This window comes from Protopterus annectens, chromosome 1.part0 (genome assembly GCF_019279795.1).
Source record: "Protopterus annectens isolate FY-2018-M chromosome 1.part0, PAN1.0, whole genome shotgun sequence".
NCBI lineage: Eukaryota > Metazoa > Chordata > Ceratodontiformes > Protopteridae > Protopterus > Protopterus annectens.
In genome coordinates this window covers 154601505-154620537 of record NC_056725.1, presented here as the reverse complement: position 1 = coordinate 154620537, position 19033 = coordinate 154601505, and the positions used below count along the sequence as shown (strand labels likewise).

The following is a 19033-nucleotide window of genomic DNA, read 5'->3' as shown; positions in this document are numbered from 1 at the left end:
AGAGAAATGCGACATCAGCCGACGTCTGACCCAGACTTTGGAATCCGGCCGACCGAGGGCTGCCTGAGGCAGGACAACCCATATGTTATGACTGCAGCTGCATGTCTATCGGACATCTACATTTATGGTAGGTACAAAACTGTACTTTATCTGGTGCTCTCTGCAGTTCACTAAACTGGAATACTCTCAATTAAGACATGAGGCGAAAATCTATTCCCAGTTTCATTTTTTTGAAGACCACAGCAGATGCATCTTCTGCCATGTAACTGTAGCAGACTGTTTGGTATTAATGTGCTTCAGTTAAATCCCCACACACACTGCTTTGGCCGTATCAGCAACTGCAGTATCAGTAGCCATTACTGCAAATGTAAACCTAGTATCTGCTTGGTGGGTATCCCTGTGCCTGTACTCTCAACAGCTTTGCTCTAGAATTCTGGACTAAATCCCCACTTGTTTTTTTAAATATTCTATAATTTCAGTAGAGTGCAGAGAAACAAGTTTTACATCAGCATGCAATAAGTTCTGAAAACTGTTGCATCTAACATTGACTGTTTACAGTGATTTACCAGGAAAATGAAAAATGTATTGGACAAGGGCATAAATGAAGCAAAATCAGAAATTTTCTGCTAAAGAGAGGACAACCGTCAGATGTGATTGCAATCGAGGAAGATAAAAACAAAGTAACTGCTCCAACATGACATGCACACAGGATAGCAAATATAAGCATGTTTCCAAGTCTTTAATCTGAGAAAAATAGCATGATAAAGACCAGACAGATTAATAATTACATGGCTGTAAAGTATGTTTGCAGCTAGCATACCTCCCAAATTACTTTCCTGGTTAGAAGCACTCCCATTTGCAGTACAGTGACATTCTCTGCCCTCGTAATAGCCTAGTAATCACCTCTGAACCGATCTTCCAATCAGTGTTTGTTGATGAAATTAAATCTAGCAGAACTTCTGAAGGACATGGATTCCTGTACTACCAGAGATCTTCATTTTTAAACACCTCCAAGGTTTGTAAAGAAGACACTGCATGTGTGACCTTGTATTATGATCTGCCCCCAGCATGATGTTCTTCGTGTTTCACTGTTGCAGTCATCACATTTGGGTTATCTGCCTGCAGGTAGCCCTCAACCAGCCTGAATACCAGAGTCTTCGGATTTCTGTGTCTGATGCTGTCTCCTCTTCCATGACATCAGGCAGTCAGGGGTATAAAATATGCAGCTGACTCCATTACATCAGTCTTTCTTGCCGTGCGGTGCCCAAAGCAGAAGCAGTTCACAAGTGCCGGTCGGCAGACTCCTGAAATTTTCATTTTCGAGTTTCAGATCCGAAGTCTTCAAAAAAGATAAGTACCCCATTGGGGATAAGTTTTCTTGCTCCAACAGATGTTGGTAAAAGTTAACAATTGTCTTACCTGTGGAAAGCAAATACCTCATCGAGATTTTCATTCATACTGCATCCCCTGTTTAGGCCCAGACCACTATGTCCCTCGCTGTCAGTTTTGTGCCTTGTTCAACCCCCGAACTATTTGTCGTCGGGCTATTTTTGCAGCCAATTACTTTCGTACTCTCAGTACTCCGAAATAGCTTCGTTAAGCCGTCCGATCTTCTGAAAAAAACGTAAGGATAAAGATAGAGACAGACCACATAGGTCCAAAACTGCTGACTACGCTTCTGTTAAGCTAGTCTCCAGTCTGCCGGTACTCAGTGAGGCGCTTTTGCAGCCCCTGATGCCCGCTACTTCAGATTCGCATTCCTGTACTGAGACCCATTCTAAGTCCGGTATGCTGCTTTGACTATGGAACCTGTGGATGTGTCTACCTTGGATGGATCTGGAGCCGCTGTGCAGGCAACGGTTTCTGAGGGGGTGTATTCAGGCCTACAGACTTGCATTTTAAACAGACACCATAGTTTCCATCCAGAAGTTCCGAATCCCTCTGGCCTAAAACTCACACTACGCCTAGAAAACTGACCAAACCACGAGCTCGGGCCCATATGCCTCAAAAACAAATGCTTAGAATGGCTGAAGACCTTATTACCTTAATTAGGGGAAGCCAGCCTTCCCCCTCTGAGACCTAGAACTGAATTTCTTTGATTCTTCTGATCAGGAATTTGATATTTCTGCTCCTGATTACCAGGATTTGCCCTTATCTACTTAGGATCTGATGCAGAGGATTCCATTCCCTCTGCTTCCCCTCCAGAAGATTTTTCTTTCAGTAAAATCTTGCATACTCCTAGGGAGCATTTCCACTGGGAAAGGAGTCCAAAAAGAGACTTGGGGAATTCTTACTCCTGCCTCAACACATGCTTTTAGCTGTCCCTCCTGTTCTGGACATTGTAGATGATGCTTTCTTGGAATCTAGCCTTACCCCAGACACTACCTCCAGCTCCCAGAAAACCTGACTGGTATTAGAGTACCTGACTCTCACAAGTTCCTCTTTAAGAATCCTCCTGCGGATCCAGAGACCATTTCCCAAGGGCCAAAAGGCATTAAGGCTACTGCTGCCAAAAATCCTACCCCTTCTGATAGAGATTCTAGATCCTTAGACAGATTGGGTAAGAAGGTATACACTTCTGCTACTTTGGCCATTAGGGCTTTAAATTGCCAGTTTCATATGTTAAAGTAATAGCAGCATAATGTGAGTGTTCAATCTTGCCGTTTGTTCTTACACATGGGTTTGGAGCCGATCCTCGGCTCCGAGTCGGCCGCTTGGCAAAGCTCTGCATCGAGAAGAAGCTCGTGACCAACCTGTCTCCCACTAAGCCCTCCGCCTTTACCTCAGATCTAGTTTGCCGCTGCAACGTTCGCATCATTTTTGATGAGCTCAGACCACCTGGCAGATTGCTTTTTTTGTCTAAATATTCTTGGATACTGTTTCTAGTTTCGCCTTTAAGCCTCTAATGTTTGTGTGTGTGTAGTGATTCGAAGGTTTCTCTTCTTTATACGTATATATTGTTAACATATATAGTTAGTTAGTTCCCTCGGGGCCTACCCCACCCACTAACTTGAATATACTACTGGATTTGACAAATTTACTGGATTTGACTGAACTTATTTAGGCTATTGCCATTATTATTATTGCCTGTGACTGTCTGTACAGGATTGTGTAGACTTAATATAACTTTTCTGGATTTGACTGTTATATTTTTACTATGTCTGAGAAAGCGAAGTCAGGCTTCAAATGGTGCCAATGTGGACAGAAAATGTCTGTCACAGATAACCAGAGCTCCTGCGTCTACTGTCTTGGCCCTTTCCATCTGCAAGAAGACTGCTCCATTTATCATTCTTTCAGTGGAAGGGTCATGACTGATAGGCGCAGGAAGCTCATGGATAGAGGCCTTTTGAAGCCTGCATTTCAAGAAGCTCTGGATAAATCTGACCAGGCATCTAAATCCTCTAAGGAATCGAAGACGTCTGAGCCCATGTCATCGGCTCTGAGCTCTTCATTTAAGGTTCGTTCACCGGTTCCACAGACCTCGGGGCTGAGTGTCGAACTTCTGTCTGTCACCGAGCCTCGAGTCTTGGAACCGGTGACGGAGCTTCCACCTCCTGTGCTTTTGAGGTCGGCTCCGTCTTCGATTCCTTCGACGCGTTCTTCTAGGCCCCTTTCTGACTCCGATGTAGACAGTGTGGTGCAGAAGTTAATGGAGAATATGGCCTTGTCCAAAATCATCTCAGTCTCTTCCCAGTTGGTGTCGAGACTCGAAGGCCTTCCCTTATCTCCATCTGTTCCTCCTCCGAGGCCTATTCGGCCTTCGGAGCCGGGAGAGGCTGATCTGATGATCATGGAGCCCTCTGTGCCGGAACCGTCCTCTCGGTCGGCACCGTTCACCTCGACTCTGATGGACCCATTACCGGAATCGCGGAGCCGACTATCCATCCTTGGTTCGGGGACCGAGAGTCGGACCGATGTTTTGGTTCAGACTCTCCCTCTCGGTGCCTCTGCATGGATCGACTCTGCTCTGTACTCTGGGTCGATGCCCTCTGTCCCCGTCTCGGGGATCCCTCCACTTTCTTTGGAACCGAGGGATTCCTCAACTCTGGACTCGGGGGGGGGGGGGGGGGGGGGGCCTTCGACCTCATGAGGAAGGTGGTGTAGACTCAGACAACCACTTCAGCAGAGACAGCTTCTCCTTCCCATAAAGGCCCGTTATCCTCTTCTGCACCCACGGCTATGTCAAAGCGTCTAGCACCGGTGTCTCAGCCGCTCCCAGAGGGAGCCCCCTCTTCCTCGGAGGCTTAATCGGATGCTCCCCCCCCCCCCGAGGAAGTTCCGAGGGAAAGATTGTGTAAGAGGAGACTCTTGGATTCTCCACAAGAATCCTTAACATCGGACACTGACTTAGATGAGTCAGAAGGGTCCCCGAAATCACCCTCGGAGGATGTCTCCTTTTCTGACATCCTGGAGATCCTGAAACAGAGGTGATTGGCAGGCCCTACCCCCTTCTCAGGATGAGTCAGTTTTGCTGAAGGCATTCGGTGCTCGCCCTTCTTCCTCCTGGGTCACTCCGCCCTTCGATGAGTTGATGGAATTGATTGCTCGAAGGGCGTGGGAGACACCTGACACAGTGGAGCCAGTCCCTAGAAAGCCTAATAAATATATTACTGCCCCTCGACAAGGCTTATCTCACGAAAGGAGTTCCAGTAGACGCTATGGTGGTGGCAGCTGCCACTAAAAAGGAGATGTCTGAATCTTCCTCATCTGTCCATCCGCCTAACAGATTCTAGGACTATGGACAGGTATGGGAAGCGCATTTTTAGTTCAGCGGCTTTTTCCATGCGATCGCTGAACTATTTGACTCGTTTCACACGTTTACAGAGGGATCTAATCAAAGAGTTGGGAGATACCCTCCGGGGTACTACAGATGCTGCTGTCTCAGAAAAAGTTACAGCACAACTCAATACCCTTGCATCAATTGTGAACTCGTCCATGAGACTCATTTCATATGCAGCCGAAGGATCGAGTAGGGCTGCGGCTTCAGCGATTGCTCTTTGTAGACAATCCTGGATGCACTTATGTTCCTTTGTGGAAGCCTTCAAGTCTTCCTTTACTAACGCCCCATTTGACGGTGCCACTCTTTGGCCCAAAAGTAAAGGAGACCCTTACCCGGTGTGAGCAAGAGGGAAAGACTGTCTGCTGTCGGAGTCCGTTTTTCCACCCCATCCAGACCGTACCTCAAAGGGCAACGTGGTGGGAAAATGTGGTTTCGAAAACCCCAAAGCTCTTAACCAGGCACACAGGGTGATGCCCCCTCCAGAGGCAGAGGGGGTGGCAGAGGTGGAAGAAGTCGCCCTGGCGGCAGAGGGGGTCCGCAAAACCAAGGTGACAGGGATACACACTCCCTGGGAAGCCTTTCCAGCACTCCTGAGAGGAGGCCCGACTGTCCTGCTCTGGAGGCAGTCGGGGGTCGCTTAGCTTTATACCCTCAGGCCTGGCAAAGTCTTACCTCAGACAAATGGGTAAAAAGCATTATTACCAGAGGTTACAGAATTCCGTTTCTATTCCCCCCATTACCGCAGAAAAGACTCCCAGATGTACCGCCCCATCTGCGAGACCCTGCAGCTATAGAAATTTCAAAGCTGCTAGAAAGAGTCATCCAACCAGTCCCGGCGGACCAAAGAGGATTCGGAACTTACTCAAGGTTCTTTTTAGTTCCAAAAAAGACGGGACTGGAGGCCAATTCTGGACCTAAGCAAGCTCAATACCTTCGTCAAGAAAGAAAAGTTCCGGATGGTCACGCTTCAATCGATCCTTCCATTCTTACAGAAGGACGACTGGAATGTGCTCAATAGATCTCAAGGACGCGTACTACCACATCAAAATGGCCAGAGCATCCAGGGATCACTTGTGCTTCCGGCTGGGAGCCAGTCACTTTCAGTTTCGGGCCCTGCCCTTTGGTCTGACCTCAGCCCCCAGGGTCTTCACCAAATGTATGGCAGTGGTAGCGTCTCACTTAAGACGCCTGGGATTCCAGGTGTTTCCATAGCTGGGCGACTGGCTCCTTACTGCCACCACCGAGCGTCGACTGATTCAGGCCAGGGATTACACACTAGAACTCTGTGTTCATCTCAGAATTTCCGTAAATTTCGAAAAATCTGCATTACAGCCATCACAGCATATCTCATTCATAGGAGCAGATTTAGATACTCGTTGCTTAATTCTAAGGCTTCCCTCAGAAAGAATAGCCTCTCTACAAAATCACATATCTCTTCTCCTGTTGTCCAAGAAATCCCCGGCAAAACTGGTTCTGAAAGTGTTGGGCCTCATGGCGGCTTCCCTCATTGCGATACCCTTGGGAAGACTGCACATGAGAGTCCTTCAATGGCTGCTGTTCGCACAATGGTCGTTCCAACAGTTACCGCTGACGCACGAAATTCACATCACAAACATTTGCAAATCGCACCTGTCTTGGTGGCTTCAGAGTTGCAACCTCTCCGGCGGCCGACCGTTTGTGCTACCCACTCAGACAGCTACGGTGACCACGGATGCTTCCCTGATAGGGTGGGGGGGGGCATCTTTCAGGGACACAGTCCATGGAGAATGGACCAATCTAGAGTACAAGCTGCACATCAATGTTCTGGAGATGAGGGCAGTGTTTCTAGCTTTGCAACACTTTTCTCCCCTTCTACCTCTAGGGACCATTCAGTTCAATCGGACAACATGTCCGTAGTCTGGTACATAAACAAGCAAGGAGGAACCAAATCTTACCAATTATGCAGGGAGGCCATGAGAATTTGGCAATGGGCGGAGTCCACGGGTCGCTTTCTGATAGCAACGCACATCCCGGGGTTATCCAACGTCATAGCGGACAGGTTGAGCAGAGCCATCCTGTTACCTCACGAGTGGTCCCTCAAACGAACAATTGCGGACATATTTCGCAAGTGGGGCCAGCCTTGCTGCGATCTGTTTGCGTCTCCATTGAACGCCAAATGCAGAAGCTACTTTGCCCTATTACCCCCTCCAGGGGAAGTCCCCAGGGACGCTCTGATTCACGATTGGCCCCCGGGTCTCCTGTACGCCTTTCCTCCTATACCTCGGATTTCAAAATTTCTACAGAAAGCCAACAACCTGGAGAGGACTATAATCCTCATTGCCCCATTCTGGCCTAGTCAATACCAAATATTGGAACCCTGGATCCTGGACCCGGAGCCGGATCTACTGACCCACTCGTCAGGGGCTCCTCACCCGTCGCTCCTGTCCCTCAGACTAGCAGCTTGGCTGCTCCGCTTCCCTTCTTAGCCAGGTCTGACCTTCTTTCTTCTGCGGTTCAAAATATTCTGGTGGCGTCTCATAAAGCTTCCACTACAAAGGTTTATACTAGTAAGTGGAAGCGTTTTGTATACTGGGCAACTACGCAACATTTGGATCCCTTAATAGCCCCACTGAACAAAGTCTTGGAGTTTCTATCCGTACTGTTTCACCAAGGAGCTTCTCCTGCCACCTTGAGGGTTCAATTGGCTGCTATTTCAAACTTTCATGTGGGAGAAAATGGAGCGCCTATTATGGCTCATAGGCTTTGTAAGGCCTTTCTAAAAGGGTCTTTCCATTATCAGGCCACCAGTCAGGTTTCCTACACCACCATGGAATCTGAATCTCCTCTTATCACAACTAATGCTCCCACCCTTTGAACCAGCCTCTTCCTGTTCTTTGAAGTTTTTGTCATGGAAAACCCTCTTTCTGGTAGCTATTCCTGTTCTTTGAAGTTTTTGTCATGGAAAACCCTCTTTCTGGTAGCTATCACTTCAGCCAGACGAGTATCAGAACTTCAAGCTCTTTCCATTAAATACCCATATTTGATCTTTCACCCTGATAGGGTATCTCTTCGCACCAACCCATCCTTTCTTCCCAAGGTTTGTTCAATAACATTAATCAGTCCATTGAGCTCCCCACATTCTTAAAGAACCATTCCAATAAGCTAGAATATATGTTACACAAATTGGATGTTCATAGACAACTCAGATTTTACTTTGGTAGAACGAAGGATCACAGAAAGGCAGATCAACTCTTTATAGCCTTTGCGGACAGCAGAAAGGGCATGGCAGTGACAAAGCGAACCCTTTCCAAATGGTTATCTGATTGTATTTTGTTTATACTGCTACGGGACAGAGTTTACCCGTCAAACCAAAAGGACATTCTACTAGATCAATATCTACATCCCTGGCTCATGCGGCCCGCCTACCTTTGGACACTATTTGTGCGGCCGCCACTTGGTCTAAACCACATACTTTTATTACTCATTACAAAGTGGATAGGGTTTCCAGGGACAGGGCAACCTTCGGTTCCACTGTGCTCAGGAACGTTCTTCCGTGAGTTTCCCAGGGTCACGGAGCTAGGGACGCTACCCATGTGTAAGAACAAACTGCTAGATTGAACACTCTCACATATAGAAGTTATGTCCTTACCATAACGTTCCATGTGAAGTGTTCATCTCACCTTTGTTCTTACATTCCCACCCTCCCACCCGAAGGTCAGGAAGAACGTCCAGTTTTGGTTTGGTTCTCCCACTTCTGTTTCTCTCAGCTGTTACTGCTGTTTTCAGCTACGCCTTAGCATGGATGTTGTGTGTTTCTTTCCCGTTGGGATCTGGTGTTTGCAAACCAGATCTGAGGTAAAGGCTGAGGGAATTGTGGGAGACAGGTTGGTCTCGAGCTTCTTCTCTATGCAGAGCTTTGCCAAGCGGCCGACTCGGAGCAGAGGATCGGCTCCAAACCCATGTGTAAGAACAAAGGCGAGATGAACACTCCACATGGAACGTTATGGTAAGGACATAACTTCTATTTATGGGACGACTAAAACAGAAAATTGTTGATTCCTGACTGTGCTGAACACAGAATTGCAAGATTTAATGCGTTCTGCAGAACAAGTTGGTAAACATACTTTGCAGTGTGGATGTCCTTCAAGAATGCAACTGCAGTCATAACATATGGGTTGTCCTGCCTCAGGCAGCCCTCGGTCGGCCGGATTCCAAAGTCTGGGTCCGGCGTCGGCTGGTGTCGCCTCCTCTCCGACGTCAGAACGGCTGGAGAACAAAGTGGCGTCCTATCCTGGACCTCTATTCTCAACACCTTTCTGGTAATTCCAAAATTCAAAATGTTCTTCAACAGCTTCTTCATATGCTAGCCAATGATGCCTGACTGGCAACCTTAGACTTAAAGGAAGCTTACCTGCACATCCCAATAAGGGAATCTTGCAGGAAATACTTGCGCTTCAGGGCAGGCTTCATGCACCATCAGTTCTCTGCACTTCCCTTTGGCTTATCTACTGCGCCCAGGGTATTCACAGTGTCTCAACTCCAGCCATTGCATTTTGCAGGCAGAAAAATATTCAAATGTACCCATACTTGCACGATTGTCTGATTCAGGCAGAAAACCAGGACTTGCTGTTACAACATCTGGTATTCGTAAAGAAACTTCTGACCTCACTGGAGTACACCATCAACAAAAAGAAATCTCACCTTGTACCCTGCCAACAGATTGTATTCCTGGGAGGAAGCTTGAACACAACTTCCCAGATGGCATTCCTCACTCCAGAGAAACAAGTTTATTGACAACCTACTTCAAACTATTGGCCACAAAACCCCAGCTGTCTGCAAGGAAAATGCTGCAAGCCTTGGGGTTCATGGCCTCTTGCATTCTACTAATTCCATATGCAAGACTGCATATGAGAACTCCAATGGTATCTAAAAAGCCTATGGTATCAACATTCTCAGGACCTGGAAACAATGATTTCTATCATTCCTTGTATGAAGACTGAGTTCCTTTGGTGGACAGAGGCCTGCTACTACAAGGGACTCCCTTTCACTCTACCTCCTGCCGCCCAAACCCTAACAGGCGCCTCAGGCTATGCACGGGGCCTCACATGGCAGGGTAGTGCATTCAGGGCAAATGGAACCAGAGACGGATGCACCTGCAGATCAATCAAAAAATGCTAGCTGTACAGAATGCTCTGACAGCATTCAAAGACCGTATTTTTCCAAGACAACTATTGGTAAAGACAGACAACACCACAGTTATGTGGTACATAAACAAGCAGGGGGGAACCAGCTCATACCCTCTCTGCAGACTAGCCATGGCTCTGTGGAACACAGCCTTGAGCTACCAAGTACACCTACAAGATCAATTCCTGCCAGGCAAACTGAATTCACTGGCAGATGACTTGAGCAGAAATCTCATGGACCCACACGAATGGAAACTAGAACCCAAAATATTCAACCTCTTGAGGAACAAATGGGGGATGCCAGAGGTAGAACTGTTTGCCTCCCCTCAGAACTACCAGTTGGACAAATTCTGCACAAGAACTCTCCATAGTCAAGCTTGGAAAGTGGATGCCCTGTCCTTTACCTGGGAAAGCCTCTCGGTTTATGCCTTTCCCCCTCTGCCTCTCCTCTCGAAGGTTCTACTAAAGATCAAACGGGACAAGCCAAGGACAGTACTGATTGCATCAGACTGGCCACGCCAGCACTGGTACCTCCTCTTGCGCAGTATGATACTGCTGCAACCATGGCACCTGCCTCAGACCCCTACCCTGCTGTCCCAGGAGGCGGGCCAGATTCTGCATCCTCCGCTTCAAACCCTGAACCTTGCAGCCTGGCTAATTCCTTGAGCTCTCCTCTAACATCCCTTGGTAAGCAGGTGCTGGATGTCATTCTGGAGGCAAGGAGGCCTAGTACTAGAAACTCTTATGCTGAAAAGTGGAAAAGATACTGTTCCTGGAGCCAGGCTCAGGGGATGGGCACAATGATGCCCAGCTTACCTCATACTCTACAGTACTTAAATGCTCCACAAGGGCCTATCCTTCTAATCAATAAAAATGTATGCCTGTGCCATTTTAGCACATTATAATACTGAGCCACCCCTCTTCTCACCCCCTGCTAAAACAATTCCTTAGAGGGGCAAAACATTTCAGACCCCCCCCCCCAGGAGAGCTCCCACTCCAGCGTGGGACCTTTAACTTTGTATTGGAAAAGCTCACCCCCCCCCCCCCTTGAGCCAGTTGCAACAGCAGAGGTGAAATTCCTTTCTTGAAAAACAGCCTTCCTTCTAGCCATCGCTTCAGCAAGAAGGGTGTCTGAATTACAAGCCCTCATGGCAGAGGGAACCCTTCATTATCTTACATGTGGACAGGGTTTCCCTCAGGACTAATCCTTCTCCCTCAGGACTAATCCTTCCTTTATGCCCAAGGTGATGTCTAGTATGGCCCTAAATCAGTCTATTCATTTGCCCACTTTTTTCCCTAATCCACAAAAGGGGAACGAATACTGCACTCTGGATGTGTACAGACAACTTGTATTTTATTTGGACAGGACTAAGCCTCTCAGAAAATCTCAACAGCTGCTAGTTGGCTTTGCTGGAGGGGCAGAGGGGAAGGCCATTTCAAAACAAACCATTTCCAAATGGATAGCCCATTGCATTCATTACTGCTACAGGCACCATGGAAAACTTACCCTACAGTGGATAAGATCACATTCCACAAGGGCTGCATCTACCTCTATTCACTTTCTCAGAGGTGTCCCTACCAGGGACATCTTAGAAGCTGCTACTTGGAGTTCTGTACATACCTTCACCAAGCATTACCACTTGCCAGTTCTGTCTAAATCCAGAGCTTGTTTTGCCACCGCAGTCTTGCAGGGCCTAGTAGCTGGTCCTAATGCTATCTAATTGCCTCCTCCCTTCCTTAGCTTTGGGAATCTACCCAAATGTAATGACTGCAACAGTGAAACACTAAGAACATAGTGCAGTTGTGTACACTTACCATAAATTTAGATGATGTTAAGTTGTCAATCTCGCCTTCATTCTTGCTGGATGGGTTCGGAGCCGATCCTCGGCTCCGACTCGGCACTTGCTTAGCTTGACAACTTCTTTTACCAGCTCGAGGCAACCCTATATCCCATGATGCAAGGCGGGACTACCTCAGATCTCGTTTGCCGCTTTGCGAAGAGGTCTCCTTTTTGCCAGCTGAGGTAAGTTTGAATTTTTCAAACAGCTTAGTCAGGGTTTATCTCTCCCTTGTTCCTTTTTATAGTGTGTAGTGTTTATACAGCCCACCCTAGTTCCCCATATAGTTAAAAATTTCTAGTTTTTATAAAAAAATTTTTCAGTTAGGCCTAGGCCTCCTTTCTTAATCCCTATCTGTGTGTCTGTGTTTGTTGGGATTAATTGTGTGACTGTTTTGGGGTGTGTTTTGGGGTGTGTGCGAGTGTTATTTTTACTTTTTCTTGGACTATGTCTAAAGAAGTAAAGGTCTCAGGCTTCAAGAAGTGTGACTCGTGCTGTCAGAAAATGTCTCTGACAGACGGTCACACTTCTTGTGTCTACTGCCTGGGGCCTTTACACCTGCAGGACTCCTGTGCTTTGTCACTCTTTTAGCCAGAGAGTCCTGCAGGAAAGGAGGAATAAATTGATCCTCCGTGGCTTACTAAAGCCAGAAGGTTCACCCACTAAAACTGGGTCCAGTAAACCTAAGCCACCTAGGGTTCAGGCTACAGCTTCTAAGCCTTCCCCGGTGGCTCCGACTCCTTCGGAGTCGAGATCGGCTCCGGCCGGAGCCGATCTTTCTTTTCAGGTGGTGGGGTCGGTTCCGATCGGTTCCGACACCCAATCTGTTGTTGCCTTGTCGGCTCCGGCTGGAGCCGACATATTATCCAGTATCGGAGCCGAGAAGCCTTCGGCTCCATCTGGAACCTAGAGGACGTCTGCTCCGATGGCTTCGTCCAAGAAGAGATCTCGGTCCCCTTCTTTGGAGTCAATCCACTCTGCTCCGGGGTCTCCTCTTTTGTCGGAGCGGAGTCATCGGAGCCGATCTTCGAGATCTTCCAGGCTGTCTGACCACGATTTAGAGAGGGTGGTAAGCAGGCTGTTGAAGTCGCAGGCACTGGCCCAAATGCTCCATAGCCCGTCTCAGCAGACTTCGGCTATTGCTTTACCCCTTGAACTTCCTCCTCCGACTCCCCTCCAGAGTTTGGAGCCGGAGCTTCTCGGGACAGCGACAGTGTCGGCGCCGGAACCGATACATCCCTTTTCGGCTCCGTCGTCTTCGGCTCCAATCTGTTCCATGAGACCTTCCTTGGAGGGATCCGGTCGTCGAGTTTCCCTTGTCGGCTCCGAGGGGGCTAGTGGCATTGGACCCTTGTCCGACCCCGCTCTCCCTCTCGGGGCTTCGGCCTTGGTAAGCTCGGCACCGACATCGGCCTCGGAGCCTTCCCTCTCAGTGGAGCCAAGAATTCCTATTTCCTCGGAATGGGAATATTCCGGCCTCCTGGGGAGGGGAGCCTTTTAGGTGATGAGGAGTGTCCTGGCACCTGAGCCAGGTCAACGGTCCATCCCTTTAGCTCCTCCCTATTCGGTGCCTGTAGATGCCTCTTGCTCTCAGGCCCAGGGATCCATCGCCCCAGGTTTCCCCATTGGGAATAACTTCCTCTTCCGAGGTTTCTCCTGATCCTGCAGGGGAACCCCCTCGGAAGAGGACGTGTAAGAGGAAACACACAGACTCCCCTGAGTCTACTACATCTGATACCGACTTAGATGAGTCGGAGGGTTCCCCACGGTCCCCCTCTGATGTCTCCTTTTCAGACATCCTTGAGCTCCTCAGAGGGGGAATTGGCCCTCCATTGACCCCTCAGAGGATGAGTCTGTATACCTGGAGGCTTTTGGATCCCGACCCTCCACCTCCTGGGTGTCTCCGCCTTTCGACCCACTTATGCAGGTAGTGGCTCGGAAGGCGTGGGCAGCTCCAGATTCTGTGGAACCTGTCCCCAGGAGACCATCCAAATTTATTACGGCCCCTACAGACAAGCAGTTTCTTTCTAAGGGTGTCTCTGTGGATGCTATGGTGGTGGCGGCCACCAAGAAGGAACTTGCAGATCCTTCAGTACCTGTCCATCCTCCTAATAAAGATTCTAGGACCATGGACAGGTATGGAAAGCGGATGTTTTCTTCAGCGACCTTTGCTATGCGTTCGCTGAACTACCTTTGTCACTTCACCAGGCTTCAAAGAGATATTCTCAAGGAACTAGGTGAAGTGGTCCGGGATCCTTCTGCTGCTGGGGCTCAAGAAAAGATTGCCTCACAGCTAGCAATCCTGAATTCCTTAACCAACTCCTCCATGCGGCTCGTATCCTATGCAGCCGATGGAGCGAGCAGAGCCGCAGGCACAGGAGTGGCTCTTAGACGTCAAGCCTGGATGCGGCTTTGTAATTTTGCGGACCCCTTTAAGGCGTCCTTCACCAATACCCCCTTTGACGGTTCGGCTTTGTTCGGACTTCAGGTGAAGGAAACCTTGACCAGGTGTGAGCAGGACGGCAAAACTTTCTGCCGTTGGAGTCCATTTTTCCACCCCTTCTAGACCCTATCCCAAGGGTCAGAAGGGAGGGAAGATGTGGTTCCGTAAAGCCCAAGGAGCTGCGCCGGACACACGTGGTCAGTTTACCCCCAGAGGCAGAGGGGGTAACAATAATAAATGCCACCCTAGAGGCAGAGGGGGTCCTCAGAACCAGGGCAACAGGGGAGTCTCTTCCTGCGAAGCCCTTTCAGCACCCCTGAGGTGTTGCCCGACTGTCCACCCTTGGAGGCAGTCGGGGGAAGGATTTCGCTGTACCCAGTAGCCTGGCGTTCCCTTTCACAAGATTTGTGGGTACAGTCGATCATATCCGAGGGTTACAAAATCCCCTTCGAAAGGTATCCCGTACCTCACCAATCCCTTCCAGACATCTCACCCGGTCAAAGGGATTTGGCAGAACAGGAGGTTTCAAAGCTCCTAGAAAAAAGAGCCGTCCAGACTGTTCCAGCAGACCAAGTAGGATCCGGCGTCTACTCGAGATTCTTTTTGGTCCCCAAAAGGACGGGAGATTGGAGACCAATATTAGACCTGAGCAATCTAAACAGATTTGTCAAGAAGGCAAGATTCCGGATGGTCACGCTTCAGTCCATTCTGCCCTTTCTGGGCAAGGACAACTGGATGTGCTCCATAGACCTCCAGGACGTGTACTATCACATAAAGATACACAGGCGCTCCAGGAGATTTCTCCGCTTTCGGCTAGGGACCAGTCATTATCAATTCAGAACCCTGCCCTTTGGCCTCACTTCAGCCCCCAGAGTGTTTACCAAATGCATGGCAGTGGTCACAGCTCATCTGAGATGTCAAGGATTCCAGGTGTTTCCTTATTTGGACGACTGGCTCCTCTCCGCCACCACCAAGCATCAGCTTCTTCAGAGCAGAGACTACACTCTGCAGATTTGCAAAAGTTTGGGAATTTCAGTGAATTTCGAATAATCTTCTCTGCTGCCTTGCCAATCTATCACCTTTATAGGCGCAGAATTAAACACCGTCAAGTTGTTAGCCAGACTAACAGATCAGAGAATTCTGGACATCCAAAAATACGTTAGGATTTTATTGCAGAGCAGCAAAGTCAAAGCCAGATTGATTCTAAAAGTTCTAGGTCTTATGGCTGCGGCCATTGTTCTTCTACCACTGGCTCGCTTCCACATGCGTCTTCTGCAGTGGATGTTATTCACTCAGTGGTCGTTCCACAGTCTTCCGATGAGACACGAAATATTAGTCACACAATCGTGCAGGACTCATCTGAATTGGTGGATATCTTCCCCTCTTCTTTCAGGGCCGACCATTTGTTCCCCCTCCGGTTGCCACAGTCACTACAGATGCCTCTCTGATCGGGTGGGGGGGCATTATCAAGGCAGGATGGTCCACGGGATGTGGCAACCCATAGAATACCATCTGCACATAAATGTCCTGGAGATGAGCGGTGCTTTTAACGTTGCAAGCCCTCAACGACTTTCTTCCCGCGGGGACTATTGCAGTGCAGACGGACAACATGTCTGTGGTCTGGTACATCAACAAGCAGGGCGGGACCAGGTCCTATCCGTTGTGTCGAGAAGCTCTCAGACTTTGGCAATGGGCAATCTCCTCTCATCGGTTTCTGATAGCAACGCACATCCCCGGCAGGTCCAACCTCTTGGCGGACAGGCTGAGCAGAGCCATTCTCATGCCTCACGAGTGGTCTCTCAATCAATCTATAGTGGATCAGATTTTTCTGAAGTGGGGCACACCTTGTTGCGATCTTTTTGCTACACCCCAAAACAAGTGCCCCGACTTCTTCACCCTCTTTCCCCTACCAGGCCAACCCCTGAGAGACTCTCTAACCCAGGATTGGCCCCGGGGACTTCTGTACGCTTTTCCTCCTTTTCCCTTGATTCCACAGATCATTCAGAAAGCCACCGTTTTGAGGGCCAAATTGATTCGCATTGCCCCTTACTGGCCTCGACAAATTTGGTTTCCGTCTCTGCATCGTCACCTCCTGGTGCAGCCTTGGCATCTGGACCCAGTTCCGGATCTTTTGATCCACCAGTCGGGTCAACAGCACCGGGCCATTCATTCTCTCAACCTCACTGCTTGGTTGCTCCACTTCCTTCCCTAGCCAGGCTGCCTATGATCTCTGATCCTGTCAGAGATATCTTAGTAGCTTCTTTGAAGTCGTCCACCAGAACCGTTTATGCTAGCAAGTGGCGACGTTTTTCCCTTTGGGCAAACTCCAGAAATATTGATCCCTTTACTGCTCCTGTGCGTTCTGTTTTAGATTTCCTGGCTGAAGTTTTTCAGTCAGGATCTTCTTCATCTACAGTAAAAGTTCAACTGGCGGCTATTTCCAAGTATCATGTTGGCTTGCAGGATCATAACATTATGTCGCATAGACTATGCAAAGCCTTTCTGAGAGGAGTTTTTCTCCTGAAGCCGCCAATAAAACATCCTCCTCCACAATGGGATCTGAATTTAATGTTAGCATCCTTGATTTTACCACCCTTCGAACCGTCTGCTTCATGTTCCTTGAAGTTATTGACTTGGAAAACTATATTTTTACTGGCTGTCACTTCAGCAAGAAGGGTTTCCGAGATTCAAGCTCTCTGCATCCGTTCCCCTTACTTGGTTTTTCACAAGGACAGGGTATCCTTGAGAACAAATCCGTCCTTTCTCCCCAAAGTGGTTTCTCAAACTAATATTAATCAATCTATCGATCTACCAGTCTTTTTCCCTAATTATTCTGACAGAGCTGAACAAAAGCTTCATTTTTTGGATGTCCATCGCCAGCTCAGGTACTATTTGCATAGAACTAAACAATTCAGGAAATCAGATCAATTATTTGTTTCCTATGCAGAAAACAGGAAAGGTCTCCCAGTATCAAAAGTGACCTTATCCAGATGGTTGTCTTCCACCATTTCTTATGTGTATTCGCTCAGAGGCAAGCAACTACCTTCTAAACCGAAAGCACACTCAACCAGGAGTCTATCCACTTCTGCAGCCTTTCAGGATAGACTACCCATTGATACCATTTGTGCAGCAGCTACTTGGGCCACTCCTCATACCCTTGTCTCTCATTACAAATTAGATTTGGCCTCCAGGGACAGGGCCAGTTTTGGTTCCACAGGTCTCAAGAGTCTGTTCCATTGAGCCACCCGGGATACAGGTGCTAGGGACGCGGTCCCATCCAGCAAGAATGAAGGCGAGATCGACAACTTAACATTTAGAAGTTATGTACCTACCATAACGTTCCATGTTAGTTGTCTTCTCTCACCTTCTTTCTTGCGTATCTCCCTCCTTCCCCCTGGCCTGGACAGATCTTGAAGAGTTTCCTCTTCTCAGGTTGTTCCCTCCTGAGTCTTCATTAGAGGAGTCCTTTGTTATGAACTTTTTCCTAGTTCTACTAGGTTAGTCCTTAGCAGGGTATTTAGCTACCAAACGAGATCTGAGGTAGTCCCGCCTTGCATCATGGGATATAGGGTTGCCTCGAGCTGGTAAAAGGAGTTCTCAAGCTAAGCAAGTGCCGAGTCTGAGCCGAGGATCGGCTCCGAACCCATCCAGCAAGAAAGAAGGCGAGAGAAGACAACTAACATGGAACGTTATGGTAGGTACATAACTTCTAATTCGAGTGCATTCACTGTTGCAGTCCTGGTTACCCTCCCTCCAGCCCCCTGACTTCTATTGACTATACCTCTATTCTTGATTACTATGCTTAAAGCTTTCTGGTGTTTTTGGTTTTTGTTGGAGGTGTAACCTTGTATATAATTGCTTCCCATTATGGGGGAACCTGACATCTGGAGCAAGAAAAACTGATGTAATGGCGTTGGCTGCATGCTTTATACCCCTGACTACCTGACATCATGGAAGATGAAACGGCAACCGACGCAGGACCCAAGACTTAGATAATCAGGCCAACTGAGGGCTTACCTGCAAGTAGATAACCCAAAGGTAATGACTGCAGCAGTGAATACACTCAAACATCTACATTTATGGTAAGTGTACACAACTACTTTTCCTGACCTGGCTGTTGGTTGCATACTCCTGTCTGATAACATTATGGGTTTGATGGAGGCTAATATGTCTTCGTTCATGGAGGCTGCTGTGTAGGGGAGGGGTATATTTGACTTCTGTGAAGATGTGCAAGTACATTAAACCAAATCTGAACTTGTATAAAAGGGTATTGAAAAATATTTCTCACTGTTAGCACTGTATTTGACATAGCAGTTTAGACTTATTTGCTTAAAAAAAAAAAAAAAAAAAAATTATATTCCAGTGGTCTGCTTAGTTAAGAAAAATGACACTTTTCTTTGTTTTGCTTTTTTTTTTTGTAGGATATGGAAGTGAGTCCATGTGAGCTATGCAATATTCTCAATAAAGTTGTTACAAAACGTAAGTAACTCGCAGCTCTAAATTACTTCAAGCACTTGATTAACACATACTAAAATACCCATCTGCAGTCCTAGAAGCAAAACACAAACCTCATTTTATACTTTCCCATCCTGCTCATCAGCTTCTCCTTCACTGCCTTCCCTGCCATCAAGCTGTCACTCTTGCTGAATCAAGTTTCTGTGATTTCAGGGGATGGTCTTGGGATTTATTCAAGTTGACCCTGACCCTTCTATTGATGTTTTGGTCGTTTACAGTATCCACTGGATCTGTATCCCTTACTGGCACTTTTTTTTTAACAGGAACATTGTTGAAGTCCTATTGTCATTGTTAT

At 47.9% G+C, this 19033-nt stretch overlaps 1 protein-coding gene across 3 annotated transcripts in view; it reads left to right on the top strand.

The window, feature by feature from the left end:
- Window positions 1-19033, top strand: part of CAPNS1 (calpain small subunit 1) — an 855931-nt gene that overhangs the window by 288946 nt on the left and 547952 nt on the right. For all 3 annotated transcript variants that reach the window (XM_044054119.1, XM_044054033.1, XM_044054195.1), the window contains exon 5: window positions 18645-18702. In XM_044054119.1, the coding sequence (XP_043910054.1) occupies window positions 18645-18702 (58 nt within the window). The remainder of the gene's footprint in view (window positions 1-18644; window positions 18703-19033) is intronic.